Source organism: Hylobates moloch, unplaced genomic scaffold (assembly GCF_009828535.3).
Source record: "Hylobates moloch isolate HMO894 unplaced genomic scaffold, HMol_V3 SCAFFOLD_4, whole genome shotgun sequence".
In the NCBI taxonomy this organism is placed as follows: Eukaryota; Metazoa; Chordata; class Mammalia; order Primates; family Hylobatidae; genus Hylobates; species Hylobates moloch.
The window spans coordinates 9,254,358-9,271,116 of NW_026652279.1; the positions used below are offsets into that span (position 1 = coordinate 9,254,358).

General features: G+C 37.1%; 1 protein-coding gene across 3 annotated transcripts in view; it reads right to left on the reverse strand.

Moving 5' to 3' along the window:
* The window catches only part of SUCLG2 (succinate-CoA ligase GDP-forming subunit beta), a 374,531-nt gene that overhangs the window by 198,431 nt on the left and 159,341 nt on the right, over positions 1-16,759 (reverse strand). For all 3 annotated transcript variants that reach the window (XM_058437145.1, XM_032149461.2, XM_058437146.1), the window contains exons 7-9: positions 15,928-16,024; positions 5,256-5,417; positions 2,912-3,054 (exon numbers count right to left, since the gene is read on the reverse strand). In XM_058437145.1, the coding sequence (XP_058293128.1) occupies positions 2,912-3,054; positions 5,256-5,417; positions 15,928-16,024 (402 nt within the window). The remainder of the gene's footprint in view (positions 1-2,911; positions 3,055-5,255; positions 5,418-15,927; positions 16,025-16,759) is intronic.

Here is a 16,759-nt window from a genome sequence, read left to right on the forward strand (position 1 = left end):
TGAGTGGAAATATATGTCAACCTGTAATATTTTTATTGAATGACGTGTTTACTAAACAGAATTATCTTAGACACACTGCAAATAAGCAGTTGTAAATATAAGTTGATAAAAGTTTAACAAAAACTGGTGTTCTGTAATTTTGACTTTCTGTGTATTCAACTAACTAATCCTTATATCTAACAAGACAATTGATACCTTTGATATAATTAGCTTTGGGCTCTCAAGAACCTCTACTTTTGGGCAGGTGGACACGAAATAATTACTGCCAAAACTACAGCCAGTTTCCTTGCAAAATCACATCAACTCATCTATACTATTTTTTAGGTTCTGTTCTCTAAATTTTGTGAAACGAAGCCAGGATTGAAAATACTCATTACATTTCTATGTTTTTTAACTGGTTTTGAAATTTCAAGATTTGGAAAAAGTACTGTGAGATGAGCTGTGCATTCATTTTCCTGATATAGCATGAGAAAAATAAAATAACTCCCACATACCTTTATCTACCCAAGATGACAGTTAATCTCAAAAAAAGTTGAAATAATCCAAGCATTTGAAAATATTCCATAAAGTCAAAATTTTGGAAGAGAATGGTTTTTTTTTTTAGAAGAAAAATGGCTCTGACAGTAATTTTTCCACTCTCCCTCCCCATCCTATAGGTTTTACAAAATTAAAATTTGAGGTGAGCCACTAAGAAAAGCTATTTCAACGAAATCCAATGATTGTCCTGGTAGATTTCATCTCTCAATGGCTCTCTATTATCCTTTGCACAGAGTTTCAGTAGACGCTAAAAGTTCAGTATTTTATTACAATCGTCTGTCCTCTGGGTACTTTGTGGTTCAAGCAGCTTAAGGAACTGTGTGTCTCGCTATTTACAGATTTCAACTGGTTTGGGAATCTCTGGGAGGAAAATGATTCTTCCCTTAGAAAGCAGTAGAAAGTAAGAATAAGGGAATTAATACATGATTAGAGAGCCACTGATAGGTGTTTCTACCTAACCAATGAAAACAAAGTGCTTATGTAAGTGGAAACATTGTTCTTTTTGCGAATACCTTCCTCATGGCTGCCTGCCTTTGAACTTCAATAACTTTGCTATTCCTGAACGGCACTGGAGAATTGAAGATAAGTGCTAATAATACCTTGCCGTCTGTTTTGTGAGTCAGAAGAAAAGACAAGCAAAAACATAAGGCCACCAACTATTTAAGTCATGAGGAAAACAGACAAGTGTACTACCAATATAAGACAAAATTTTATGCATGCAAAACAAAACAGGCTATTGCCAGTATATTTATTAATGGGAAGCTTCCATATTTAGTTCAGATCACATTTCTTTTTAAAAAAATCTGGTATTATTTTCATTTATGATTTTCTTAGTAATGATTCAGATTTCCCACATCTTCAGAAATTTTAGTAACCAACTCAATTTATTAGATACTCTAACAACATTGAGACAATGATTCTCAAATAAAGTTTAGGCCAATTGTGATGGCTCACGCCTGTAATCCCAGAGCTCTGAGGGCCTGAGTTAGGAGGATCACTCGAGGTCAGGAGTTTGAGACCAGCCTGAGCAACACAGCAAGACAAAAAATAAAAAAAAATTGGCCAGGCATGGTGGCGTGCACCTGTAGTCCCAGCTACTCAAGAGGCTATGCGGGGAGGACAGCTTGGGCCCAGGAGATTGAGACTATAGTGAACTATGATCACGCCACAGCACTCTGGTCTGGGTGACATAACGCGACCCTGTCTCTACAAAAAAAAATCAAAAAATTAAAGAAGAAGTTTTATATCAAATTGTTGTGGCACATTACGTACTTCACAGGCCTGTTAAAAGAATGAAATTAAAACCATGTACATTGGACTTTCAAAATATTTTGGTCTTTCTATGTAACAAGCATCTACCTAAACCATGTTATAGTCAACTGAGTATCTACAGGTGAAACGAAGCATACTGATATTTAACTTGGTTACTAAAGTAGCTGATTAAATATTAATTGAATGCCCACACTGCCCCTAGCATGGGTGTGGTAGCTACATTCTAGTTAGCTACCCTCAAGTTAAAAAGATGCACATGAAACAGCAATAGAAACTATGAAACCAGGTACAGTTATTTGCTACTTAGTACATATGTTACAAACTAATGGTCAGAGATAAAAATTAGAATGCATGCAAAAGAAGGTGGGGCCATTATTTCCCAGTGATATATGATCCTATAACCCTAAAATTTTCCAATATTTGGTAATACCTTCAGCATCTTTACGGAAGGAATCATAGTACTCTTCCCCTAAATCATGTAAGCATAGGACCAGTCGCTTCTGTGTAAACTACCCAAATAAAGTTCATGCCAACCAATGTTTCGACTGGCACACTGTATCTTTTTTATTTCCTTCCACCTCTCAGGACTGTACACACAACCTCTGAAATAAGATCCCAGGAGTATTTATAAGCCTTTTACCCAAGACGAGAGTTAAATCATCACGTATTCCAATGTGATATAAGATAGAAGTTGTGGGCTGGGCGTGGTGGCTCATGCCTGTAATCTCAGCACTTTTGGAGGCTGAGGTGGGCAGATCACGAGGTAGGGAGTTTGAGACCAGCCTGGCCAACATGGAGCAACTCTGTCTCTACTAAAAATACAAAAATTAGCTGGGCATGGTGGTGTGTGACTGTAATCCCAGCTACTTAAGAGGCTGAGGAAAGAGAATCGCTTGAACCCAGTGAGCCAAGATCGCGCCACTGAACTCCAACCTGGGCAACAGAGTAAGACTCCGTCTCAAAAAAAAAAAAGATAGAAGTTGCATCTGGGGCTGCACAGTACACATATTGACTTATCAACTCTCACCAGGAAGAACAAGTGAGCTCTTGACGGTGAGAAATTAAAACTGGCATATAATCTTCCTACAAAGAGAAAGGTTACCTTAGGATCAGCTGTGAGCAATTTGAATGCTTGATATACTTGAGCTTCCTTTACACCACCTCCAAGATCCAAGAAGTTGGCTGGCTTCCCACCATTAAGGAAAATGATATCACAAGTAGCCATGGCGAGCCCAGCACCATTCACTGTGAAATGCAAATGGGACACAAGACAGGCTACATTTAGCAACACGAAATGGTCCATAAACATTTTCCCTCCCCCATATTGCCAAGAGAGAACTCTGTCATTGCCAGGCCAATTTATGTCCTGTTTGGAATTCCATTAAACCAGATTAGTTCATAGACTTTTAGGATAAAGAATCAGGACATGCATATGCAAACAATGAAACAAAAAAGACTTAGGAATGAGGAACAGGATGTACTGGGAAGTTAAATCAATCTGAAAAACAGAAAGAAGGAAAGGTTTAAGTAAGTAACCGAATTGGGCCAGTAGTAAAAAAGGAAGTTTTAGGTTCTGGAAAGTGTAAGCTTAAGAGAATCAGAAGGCAGAGAAACAAGCTACGAGAAGTTGTTAGGACCTATGAATTTCATTCTTTTTAATATACTTTAAGAGCCAGGAGTAAAGAATGGAATTCTCAATGTTTTCTTTGCTGAGAATATGCTCCTTTGAATGTGGCATCTGTGGGATTGAACCACAAGGCTTCCCAACTTCAGTGGGATTTTATACTTTTTTACACTAGTACAGTCATGCATGTTTATATAATGTTACCTGGATAAACTTAGAAACAAATGAAGAAATGACTGCACAAAAACAATATTCTTATCTCCTTGTTCCTCTTTCAAATTAACATAAGCAATGCTCACCAGCAACCCAATCGTTAAAACTGGAACCAAAATGTGCCAACATCTTAGGAGCCTTTCTTAAGAAAGTAGGTAGAGAGTTTTAACATCAAAAGTCTTGTTTTCCAGAGCTAAGTTTTATTGATCAATTGCACTTATTTTGCTTCTTAAGCTTAATTACATAAAATTACTCTCCTCGAGATAGAAAAAAAAAAATCTCCTGAACACAGCAGAAACTCACAAGGTAAAGCACCCTTCATTTTTCTGACCCTCCAATTCCCTAGAAAAGCCTATGACTGTGACTAATTAAATTTGGAGTAACTAAAATAAAAATGGTTTATACAGTATCTTAAAACAATTTGAAATGCGTAAATCATAGATTTTGAGGCTACTACGTGGTCAAACCATGCACATTCCTACAGAGGCTATAAATAATCTGTATTTAATTTGCTTTAAACCCATATACCTTTTCCCCTTTCTAAATGCCTACAAATATTGAGAGTGCATTAGCTTATCAGGATCAGAATGATGTGAGTGATCTGGTACATTATAGTTATTGCTCCAATACAAAGCAAGAGCTTTTGGTATCACTTGTAATTGGAAGTCATTTTCTATTGTATTGAACAGCAAACTCTTGGATGAGGTCTCTTCAGTTCTGAATATAATGATATTGTTGGTTTAATGAGCTACAAATCATTTTTATTTTAATTCCATTAAGATTAAGACCTCAGTTTCCAGTACAATGAATTGATTCTACCAGAAACACAGTCTTGTGCGATTAAGTCAGAAGCGTATAAATCTGAGCACTATAAGCTGTGAACAATAATAGAAACTGTATTGCTTCTATAGACTCATTCTTAACTCAGCTGAAGAAGCCATTTTCACAAATTTAGATGAGTGTGATAAAATCAATTGTTTTATTAATAAACTAGCATAATGGATTAAACATTTTATCTTGTGGTTATCACAGAATCTGAAACTTTAGTAAAGTGATTAAAGTGTATGTCCTCTTCTATTTCCTCTGATAAAGGAATGTTGTTTTAAACCTAAATTTCAGAAGAGTTCTTCATATTAATACTGAGTTGAGCAGCAAAGGTTCTAATTTTTTAATAAGCAAAGTTTAAGTGAGATGTTTTAAGTCAATAGTTCTCAATTGGGGTGATTTTTGCATATCACAGCCATTTGGAATTGTCTGAAGACATTTATTTTAATTTATTGATTTACATGGGTTTATTTGTCTTCACAACTGGGGGATTGTTAGTAGTATCTAGAGGTTAGGATGCTAAACATCTTATGATGTACAGGATAGTAAAGAATTATCCCACCCAAACTCTCAATAGTGCCAGAGCTGAGAAATTCTGCTTTACACCAGTGACCATTATTCAAAACAAACTTTGAGAAGAAACTTGGATTGTTTCCTAAGACTTTTCAGCTACAAAAAAAACTTATATGCTTACTTCTTCTTGGTAAATGACATTTCAGAAATCAAGGTTTCCTAAATTCTATAAAAATCCACAAAGCATTCTTTTGATATAACTGCTTCTTACCAAAGCAGGCAATGTTCCCATCTAGTCCTATGTATTTTAGATCATATTTGGCAGCTTCATTTTCAATGGGCTCATTCTCTGATTTGTCGTCCATAGCAAATATGTCTTTTTGTCGGAATTCTGCGTTGTCATCAAAGTTTATCTTGGCATCAAAACAGACAACTAAATAAAGAAGAAAACAATCATACTTGAATATCTCTTGAGGATCTATAAATTAAGTTCTACAGGCTGGTAAGCACAAGCGAAGGGAAAGTAAGCACTGTCATTTTTTTTCTCATGTTACAGGCAGGAGAGGCTGCTTTGGCTTTCTTGACCTTTACATTTTAGGGTTTGGTCCCTGTTGTCAAGGGACTTACGTTCTAGTAAAGAACATAGTAATTTCTATCTGTTGTTCTCATTTCAATTGAATAACCACAAAAGTTGCCATCAACCATTAAAAGTTACGGACTGGCACAGCTTCATAGATACAGCTTTGATTCATTATTTTTATTATATATTTTTAGTATTTAACCACTAATTATCACATTTCTCTTCTATGCAAAGAGAGACTAGACAATATTATTAATTATTTTGTCCCCTTTTGTCCTTTTCTTGATATGGTAAAGTGAAATTTTTATTGAATCAGTATCCTCTCTAGTATTTCCAAAAGATTTAGTGGAAAGAATGCCAAACTAGAATCACTCGATTTTTATTTGATCCTTAACTAACTCTGTAACATTTCTTAAAAATAAAAATTGTATACACTTGAGTCTTGAACAACATGGGTTTGAACTGTGAGGGTCCACTTATAGGTGGATTTTTATTCTCAAGATGTAAAGCCCCAGAGGGTCGACTTTTCACATACATGGGTTCTGCAGGGCCAACTGCAGGAATTGTGCAGTATGAATGAAGTTTGGTATATCTGAGATTCCTGGAACTGATTCCCTGCATATATTGAGGGACAACTGTGTATTTAAAGCATACAACATCATGTTTTGATATACATATAACACAGTGAAATAATTAAACACAGTGAAATGATTACTACACTGAAGCAAATTAACACATCCATCTTCTTATACAGTTTTTGGTTTTTCTTTTTGGTGTGGGAGAGCACTTAAAATATATTCTTTTAGCAATTTCTAGCATACATTACTAACTCTGTAACCTCGATAAAATAACCTAGTTCTTCTCTGGGCCTTGGTTTTTTAATTGGAAAAAATGGCAGTAACAATCCTTAAAACTAGGGCCATGCCCTTGATTTGTGCAGGACCATCTTATGACACTTCAGATTCAAGTTATAAGACACGAAAAGACCAAGACTGGTCAGTTACAATGACAGGATGCCAGGCATTATTAGCACAGTTGTCTCTAGTTTCTGTTGCTGGTGGATTTCTCCTGGACCCAGCAAAACTTATTCCATGATAGAGACAGACTACAGGGCACTTTCCTTGATTTACTGATCTCTTTTACATACAAGCAGGGAGAGACTGCAGTGGAGAGGGTGGCATTATTGGTATCTGGGTTCTGACCCCTTTTATTATCTCTCTTAATGTAGAAATTAGTGTTCTGTGATGCCATGTCATCATAATGTTTATTTATTTATTTATTTAGGAGATAGAGTCTCACTCTGTTGCCCAGGCTGGAGTGCAGTGGCGCAATCTCGGCTCACTGTAACCTCCGCCTCCCGGGTTCAAGCGATTCTCCTGCCTCAGTCTCCCGAGCAGCTGGGACTACAGACATGTGCCACCACGCCCAGCTGATTTTTTGTATTTTTAGTAGAGATGGGGTTTCACCGTGTTAGCCAGGATGGTCTCGATCTCCTGATCTTGTGATCTGCCCACCTCAGCCTCCTAAAGTGCTGGGATTACAGGTGTGAGCCACTGCACCCGGCCAATGTTCTTTTACTTAACTTGGGATATTGATAGCCAGGAATCTTTGACCAATAATTTACAGATACTACCTATTCTCCTCCAGCATTGCTGACAGGCACCTGACTCTTGAAAGGGAAACAGCCACAGAACATTTCTCACTCACTGAAAACCAGTGGCTATAATCTCCTAATTCTACTTGCTTCTTATGAAAATAAAACATGGCTGTATATGGCATCTTGGTGTTAGAGACCCTAGGTAGAGGGTTTTCTCCAAGGGTTTCCCTACCACAATATTCAAATACTTTGATACAAATCTGTATAGACCAGCATATTAACATCTGAGAATACTTGTTATAAGTATATATACAGACCGCACATGACTTAAAGTAGCACTGAGCGACAAGAGATAATCTTATATGGAAGTTAATGTCTGCTTAAATCCTTAGTCTTGCCCCAAAATGCCCAACCACTTTGTCCACACATTGTGAATGGTTGGAGTGAACGAGTAAGTACTTTCCAAAATATTGAAAGCTTAATGACAGAATCCTACAATTACCAAAGGAATTGGCCAATGTTCTCTGCTTGCTACAGGGGAATTTTCTCAGCAGTTAATGACTGGTATAATAATCAATAAAAAAGCAACTTTGTACATGGCTTTCCACTAGGTTTATAAATGCATTCCAATTAATTTATTAGTAATTTTAGCTCTTCCATTACTCATTGGCAAGACTACTTATAACTGACACCTTCAAAATGAATGGGCTAAGGTTATCAAATTGACTTCCTAAGGGAAGAGTTTCAAATAAAGGAATTCTTGGTTGAGATCAATAAACAAGTAAATCAAAATAGTTTCAAGCTGACCTTTGCTCCTTACAAAGACTACAGTTACAAGCTGCTTCAGAAAGAGAATAATTAATGGGTATGTATGCAAAGTTCAAAAGGCAATCCCAACTAAATGCCTGCAAAGCTAGATTTTCAGAGGATGTTTTTCTGTGCTATGACGTTCTCTCCAGAGAACAATCTTGACAGAACTTTGCAGTTAACCCAGAGCTTCAAGATGGTGACTATCGGATAAAAGGGGTGTATATCTACAGTGGTCCTGTGCCAACTGTTAGCTCTCTGTAGAGAAAACTAAACAACCTAATTGGATCATTGCATGTATGCCTAAGTGTTTGGGGAAGTTAAAAACACTACCTAAATATGAAGTAATTTATTTAGAAAACTTAGGAGTTAAGAAAGGGGATTCAAATTGAACTGCCACCTTCAAGATCCAAGTCTTTATTTAGTGGGTAAGGGATGAAAAACTTTAAGGATGTAAAGGGATTCTTTTAGACACATATTTGTTATGCCTGTTTTATATTTTAAAAGTAATCTGTGATAGTGTGATTTATAATAAATATATTATTTTGGTCTTCATCCCTAATTCCTAGCATAGAGCTCTAAAACCCTTGTGATTTCCTAAGCAATAGGGGTGCTGGGACAATCTTGTGTTCTAACATTTGGCCTTTGACCCTGATTCCTGATGCAGAGCTCCTAATCCCTTGGGATTTTCTGGGAGATAGGAGAGTCTTTTGTTCTATTAAGGTAAGTCTTGGTGGAGGCTTCTGTATGGGACTGGTCGCCAGAAAGACCAAACTATGATTAGAAGCTTGGAAATTTCAGCCCCACCTCCATGCTCCAGAAACAATAATGGATCATCCTTATGTAATAAAGCCTCCATAAAAATTTATCAACTCCAGGGGATTGGAGAGCTTACAGGTTGCCAAACACAGGGAGGTGCTACAGGGTGGCTCACCTGTGGAGTACAGGAAAGCTTGTCACCCCTTCATGCATACCCTGCCCTATATACCTCTTCATCTGGCTATTCCTTTGTATCATTTAAAATATCCTTTATAAAAAAATAAGATAAAAAATAAAATAACCTTTATAATAAATCAGCAGTAATAAGTAAAGTGCTTCCCTGGGTTTTGAGAGCCATTCTAGTGAATGATGGGGTACATGGAGGGAGTCCTAAGAACCCCCAATTTACAGCTGGTCCATCAGAAGTACCAGAGGCTTGGTCTTACAACTGACATCCAAAGTGGAGTCAGGCCGATAAGACAGACCCCTTAAACTATGGGATCTGACTCTAATTCCAGGTAGACGGTAAAAGAATTGAATTGAATCATAGGATACCTAGCTAGTGTCAGAGATTAGTCAGTGTTGGAAAAACTCACACATCTGGTCCAACAAGTGTTCTTCTGTGTTGAGAGTTTGGTAGGAGAAAAATGTTTGTTTTTCCCTATTACACATAGTTCCAAACAAACAAAGTGCTTTCCTGTCTTACCATCTACAATGTTGCACCATCTAAATGATTTTCCTTGAACTTGACCACTTAATATAGACTGGCATCAAAAATATCAGGGTATAAATGAAAACTCTTGGCACTTCCTAGCCAGCTATCCCTCAGCACATTAACCTCTCTTAAACCCAAGCCTTGTCTATACAATGGGGATCAGAGTATGTTCTACTCTAGGTGTTGGTGGCAGGAGAGATTGTATGCAAAGCGCTTAGCTTCCTAGACAGCGGGTCCTAGCAGGTTGTTAGATGACCACACCACTCTCTTACATGCACATGCTTTTTTATACTTAAGAGCTTCCCATTAGTGTAGCCCAAGCTACAGAACTCTCCTCTCTTCCCAACAATAAAAATTATCTGTTCCTTTATAATCTGAGATTTCTGTTTAGAGCAAATCTAAGCAAATGTCTGCCATAGTTTACATATGTACAGGTTACGCATGGTTTTCAATAAAAAGCCATCATCTGAATAAATAAGAATTTTCCCAAAGGAAGAATATTAATAGTTGGCATATTATGCATCATGAATAGTAGAAAACAAGATTTTTGGCTAAAAGAGAAGGGTAAAACAGGCTGTTGGTGACTCTCAAATCATATCACACCTGTGCATAAGGCCAAGGCTAAAGATTGGTACAGAAGAGCTCCAAATGAAGATCTAAGCCAAGGGTAGCAAACTAAGACCCTCAAGCCAACCCTATTTTTATGGATAACAGATTGGAACACAGCCTCGTTCATACTGCCTATGGCTGCCGTCCCAAGACAAAAGCAGAGGTGAGTAGTTGTAATAGAGACTGTATGGTCCGCAAACCCCCAAATATTTACTAACTGGTCCTTGACATTTAGAATAAGTTTGCCAATCCCTGCCAACTCACAGTTCTCACACTTGTATCCACTTGTGTGAACCAACTGATAGATACACAGGTGTCATATTTTACAGTGAAGGAGAAACTTAGAAAAAGTGCATTCCATTAACATGGAAACCAAAAAACAGTAAAATAACAAACAAAATAAATAAAAACCTGTGGCTACACAAAAGGAGTAGATTAATCCTTGAATACTAACTGACTCTCACATGCTTATTTCCCCCTGTAAGACCCTTCTAAATGCACTTCTTGAACTGATGTGTTAAAAATGGATTGATGTCTATGTCAACAGCAGGGCAATAAAATAAATTCGCCTGCTTAAACCCTTAGCTTTCTCATTTAATAAAACAACAAACAATACAAAATACATTTTCAGAGGTGCTGAGCTTGGTCCAGACCTTAAGATTTTCAATGTCACATTAATGAAACTCAATTCTAAAGAAAATTCATCTTGAACAAAGGCCATTTTTTATACAAAGTGGGTGAAAGAAACATACCCATTAATATTTATAAAACAATTTTCACCATCAAAAGCACATTGTTACATGCTTGATAGATTATAGAAATGAATTTTCCTTCTGAACAAATACCAAAGAAAGCTGTGGTACTTATATGCATAGGGTGTTTTGTTGTTTTGTTTAGTGGTGTGAGATTCTGTGAGCTGCTAATTCAACAATCTCGATGGAAAACATGACTAGCAGTTAGAGGCCTCTGACCCTAGAAGTTTAACAGAAGAATGTGTCACAGAATTAAACAAAAGAAAAATACTTTTCAGAGGGGAAACTTACACATAAAAGGAACATAAAAACAGCAGGAAATAAGACTATCATAGTTTGAAAAATAATCGGTCTTCAAGCAATGTACTGCGTTTGATTTGTGATAAATAACCATAATGTACTATTGAAACATGCCTTGCCAAAATGGCCTTAAAATGCTGATACTTTCAATTTAGTCCCACTTCCCATCAAATATTGATGTCCTGAGAGTTGTATACTTTTTAGAACTTTTTTTTAGTGGCTGTGAAAAGAGAAAATAGATATGGGGTGGGTAGGGGGGTTGGGGGAGGTAGAGAACCGAAAATGTTCTTGAAAATAGAGTCTTGTGTATAAAGAGAGAAACAGAGAAACACCCACCAACAACATGGGCACTTGCTAACAAGAAGCAACAGGGTGGTTATTTAGGGAAATCAATCTGAAGAAAGAAAGGAATTTGATGTGCCAGTTAACTGTGGATCACCCAGCTTTAATTCTCATGGAATCTTAGCCAGATAGTCACCGCTTCAAATTGGATCTCATTCCTTTGGCCCAATGAATGAATTTCAGCTTCCAACTGACGAAGATGCCCTAAAGCAAGAATTCTTAATCTCTAGACTATGGACAGATTGGGTGAGGTCATTCTCTGTGAACAGGGACCATCCTGTGCATTGTAGTTTAGCATTATACATGCCAGTAGCATAGCCTCCAAGTTGTGATGACTAAAAATGTTCCCTGGGGGACAAAATGCCCACCTTTCCCGTGTAGTACAACTTGCTTTAAAGACATCAGAGAAAGGAGTCTGTGTACAGATAGAGCTGGCTGAAGGTGGGAAGAAATATGACATGAAATCTCACAGTGGCTAGCAAAATGAATGAATGAATACATGAATGGGCAGGTAGATAAATAAATAAATAATGATAAAACATTGCTTCTTGCTTAGCTGCAGAATTAATGAATGAATTGGCACTGCATTTGGACAAACAAGGAAAATAACGATAAATTTCTATTGACTAAGTAACAGTTTATTTTTGTTTCAATAGTCTTTCTGGTAGGCATGTTTTGACTCAGGGTCCCTTCTTCCATTAAGAAACTGTATGTCTCCTGTACCCTATGATTCTTGTTCAGTGGCTGGCATGGGCATAGACATGTGACCCAAGCAAGGCCAATGAGAATCATTTGAAGGGATTTATGGGGCTGCTGAGGGAGAGTTATGGAGCACTGGGAGCCATCTTTGCTGCCAGTTTCTGAGAGCTTGGCTGAGAAAGAAGTCAATTTGGAGGCAAGCAGGGCTGGAGAACCAGCAAATCCCTGATTCTCCTCAGGCCTTAAGCCAGTCCACACCTTAGACTTCCCTGTTACAGGAATATAACTTTTTAACAAAAACAAAGCTAATATAGGTTTCTGTCATTAGCAACCATTATAACCCTAGCTAAGAGTCACTAAACTACATTGCAGTTAGTAGTGTCAAATTGTATTTTTTGAATCAGTTTATTAATCACATAGGAAAAATGAGCTCTTGGACTGCAGTTCTTTTTCCATGTCAAAAATTCCCTATGGGTGACTTAGCAGGATAGATGTTATCAAGGTCCTTGTTCTTCACTCAACACCGCATCACTTATTGTACAAATATACGAATAATAACCTGAATTATTAAAAATAGCACTCACTGACCAAGGGAAGGTCAAAAAATTTTTCCTACAAAGAGGTGGGTACAGGCGAGGCACAGTGGATCACACCTGTAATCCCAGCACTTCGGGAGGCCGAGGTCGGCGGATCACCTGAGGTCAGGAGCTCGAAACCATCCTGGCCAACGTGGTGAAACCCTATCTCTACTAAAAATACAAAAATTAGCTGGGCGTGGTGGTGGGCGCCTGTAATCCCAGATACTCGGGAGGCTGAGGTAGCAGAATCACTTGAACTCGGGAGGTGGAGGTTGCAGTGAGCTGAGGCTGCACCACTGCACTCCAGCCTTGGCGACGGAGTGAGACCTTGTCTCAAAAATAAGAAAAAGAAAAAGAAAAAGAAAAAGAAAAAGAAACAACAACAACAAAAAAGAGCTGGTACAAGGTGACGCTGAGCTCCTTAAACTTTTAAATTTAAAGAATAATTATTAAATCAAAGTTTCAATGTGGAAATTTTAACGTGAAATGTTCTGTTACTATTGATCTAAACAGAACTAACAAATACTCAGATTATAAATATTAAGATTATCAATATTGCTAAAATATGAATGACTGCTTTTACAGCTTCTAAATAAAAGATAGCTTAAGGGGATTGTGATAATGATGAAGATCAATTTGTACATTTCGTCATTAATCACCATTTCCTAATTGGGTTTAATTTGACTACTGCTCATTAGAGTTATAAACCAACATACTCATTTAATTGTGTTTATAATTCAATTGCTGAACTTTTATGGTACAATGAACAAATTAATAACTAAAGATAATTTTGCTCTTAAAAATATCACATAAGACTTATGTTTTAATGAACTGTATATAAAGAATGTTTTATGATGATTCCCTTAAAAAAAATCTCAAGACTCTTACATTGTCTTAATAATTAAAAATCAAACTTCAGACTCATGACGTTTTATAAACACTCTAAGAAAAGGTTCCCATACCCCTGTTCCCTGAAGCCAGAACACAGCTTGTGACTGCTTCCCAAAGGGTTGAATAAAAAATGTATTGCAGCCATTTTTATCCCACTCCATAGCTACAGTTGAATTTCCATTTTTCTTAATACAAAGCAACCAGGCTGCTTGTGTATACTAGTTGAAAAAGCAATATATGACCTACAAGAACTTTTGTTAAACCTTCTCCTTCATTTCTTGGATTAATTATCAACATGAATTCTGACTGGTATTCCCTGCCAAACTGGAGACTACTTCTAGGTCATGTACATGAAAGCAAATAAGTAGTTTAAATGGGAGAAAGTAGAAAAGGCAGGTAGCTGCAGTTGAGTCTGGAGTATCGGAATCAACATGCATGCTGGACTCAGAGGGACATGGGTTCAAATCCCAGCTTTTGTAACTTCTGACTAGCCCCTGGGACAGTCACAATGGTTTCTCAATTCTCTGTAAAATGCGGATAACAACTCCTAATTTTTCAGGGTTGTGGTAAACAATATGAAAGAATATATGTACAAGCTTATCACAGTGCCTGGCATATAAGCTCAAGAAACAGCTTCTTCCCCTTCCCTTCTTAGCTTTATAAAATACGTACGATTTCATAGCCATAGCAACTTTAAAAAAAATTTATGAATAAAGGTAGCTTGTTTATAAATGAGCAAGCACAGATTTCTATCGGATGGTCATCTGTATAAATCATGAAATATATTATTTTCAATGGCTTCCTAAACATAAAATCTTTGCTAGTTCTTGTCTGAAATCTATACTATTCCTGGGCTACTCTGAGACTACCTGAGAAGAGGAATTTCACTTTATGAATGTTAGGGACGAGCCTATTTTGTATCTGACACAGCATGCATACTCATATATGATCTCATCTTATTTTCACAACACTCTATGAGCTAGGCATCATTTCTACCACTGATTTGATTGAGGAAAAAAAAAAAAAAAAAAAGACCTGAAACAGCAGGCTAAGTAAGTTGCCCAGATCCATAGCCAAAACATGGCAGATACAGAATTTATACTTAGGCCTCTCTGGGTTCCAAGGAAATGATAGTGTAGTTTCTCTGAGTCTAGCTACAGAATCTCTGAAATGTGCTAAGGAGAAAATGTTGTCTCATCTGCCATGGTCCAAAAGTTGAAGTGTTTACTTACACAAAATGATTCACCCCAGTTATCGATTTAATGCAAATTCCTATTTACTGACTGTAACATGCTAGACAACATGCAAGACACTGAAGGTGAAATGTACTAAAAAAGAAAAGGTTCACGGGGCTTACAGTCTGGTATCCCTATCCTATCCACCTGCTATTCCACTGTTTTGATAGCAAAAGCCTGTGAATGTGTGTGTGGAACTCCACTTTACCCCTTACCACACACACATTCACAAGCTTTTGCTAACAAATTAATAAGAACTTATGGAATATTTGCTGTATGCACGAAACAGTCCAGTGGTGGTAAGTACTGATATATAAAACAGTTATTTATACTCTACAATTACTTGATGGATAGGAGAAATCTTCACCACAAAAATGCCACCTCCTCCTGCCTGAAGCAGAAACTGCTCTCCAAGTAAGGTGAAAGAGTTCAACTGGGGGGGGACTTCGGGCTTTACCAAGGTGATATAAATCCAGCCCAGAACACAAGGTGAAATTATATACAGATTTAGGCAAACTAAAGATGTTCAAAAAGTTCCAGTTCCATAAAGGCACATGCCTTCACTATACCCAAGTGTGTGGCTCTCATTTCTACACAAATCTTTACCTTAGTAGCAGCAGTGATGGGCCTAAAAAAATAAGATGGAGAGAAAGAGGTGAACGAATGTTTCTTTCTTTTTAAACTATTATTTATTATTGTTATTATTATTATTATTTTTGTAGAGACAGGGTCTCAATATGTTACCCAGGCTAGTCTCAAAGCCTTGGCCTCAAGTGACCCTCCTGCCTCGTCCTCCCAAAGTGCTGGGATTACAGGCATGAGCCACCACACCAAGCCTGAATATTTTTAAGTAAAACAAGTAGTAGCTTCCTTAAAGACTTGGCATTTGGCTACAAACAAACCTAAGTGCTGAAATGTTCAACTGCATCATGGGAGCATTTGAAACTACGGCAGAAATTAAATTACCGAAAGAAATTTATGCAAAGCTGCTGCTACAGTCTTTTGTGCAATTTATAGTTTGCATAAATAATTATAATACATTCATTTGTTTTCCCAGTTCTTCTTTTTTTTTTTTTTACCTTGTCCTTCTGGAGTTTCACCAAAGGGATTCACTTCCACCTGAGTAGCATCAATTTTCAGGAAGAGATTATACAGCTTCGTAATTTGATCTGCAGCCTAAATGTGATTAAGTGAAATGGAATTACACCAAAGCAGTAAAAGAAAATTTATTTTGCTGGATTAATGAAACCTTAAGAATAGCAAGTTATGTCATTATTTTCAGTTAGGTTTTCTGAAGGGAAAAACAGAAAAGCGCAATTATTTTAATTTCCACTGCTATTCATTAAAAGGAATTGCTCAACTCTCCTCCAGACACCAGAAGAGACCATTATCAAGAAAACAAAATATTTGCAGTATGGCCTAAAACATTGTTAATCTTTTTGTAAATTATCATGTCTCTATTAGCAGAGTTATGCTGCAATATAAGCTACAATCATTAATACAAACAAGCTCTATTTAAGTAAAAGGTAAACATGATTTTGAGAGTTTATAATGACTAGGTTTTCCTTATTGTGCTGAAATAAAACAGTTATTATATTCATCAATCCAACCCATAATCTGCGAAACAGCAATTACTGAGTGTCTAATGAAAATCGTTGCAAAACAGGAAGATGAAAGTGCTTAACAGTGTAGTCACTGAACGGCACAGTTCAAACTGAAAAGAGCTTGTCCCAAAGGCATTAACCACAAAGGGCAAGAATATCCAAGGACACCCTGTTATGCCCTGACTTCATTTTTCTCACTCTTCTTGAAATTCACTCATTCATTCATTCATTCTTTTCAGCGAACATTTCTTCACTGCCTATGACACAGCAAGCTGGTATCCTGTGAGCTGGCGCTTGAAATAAGAAC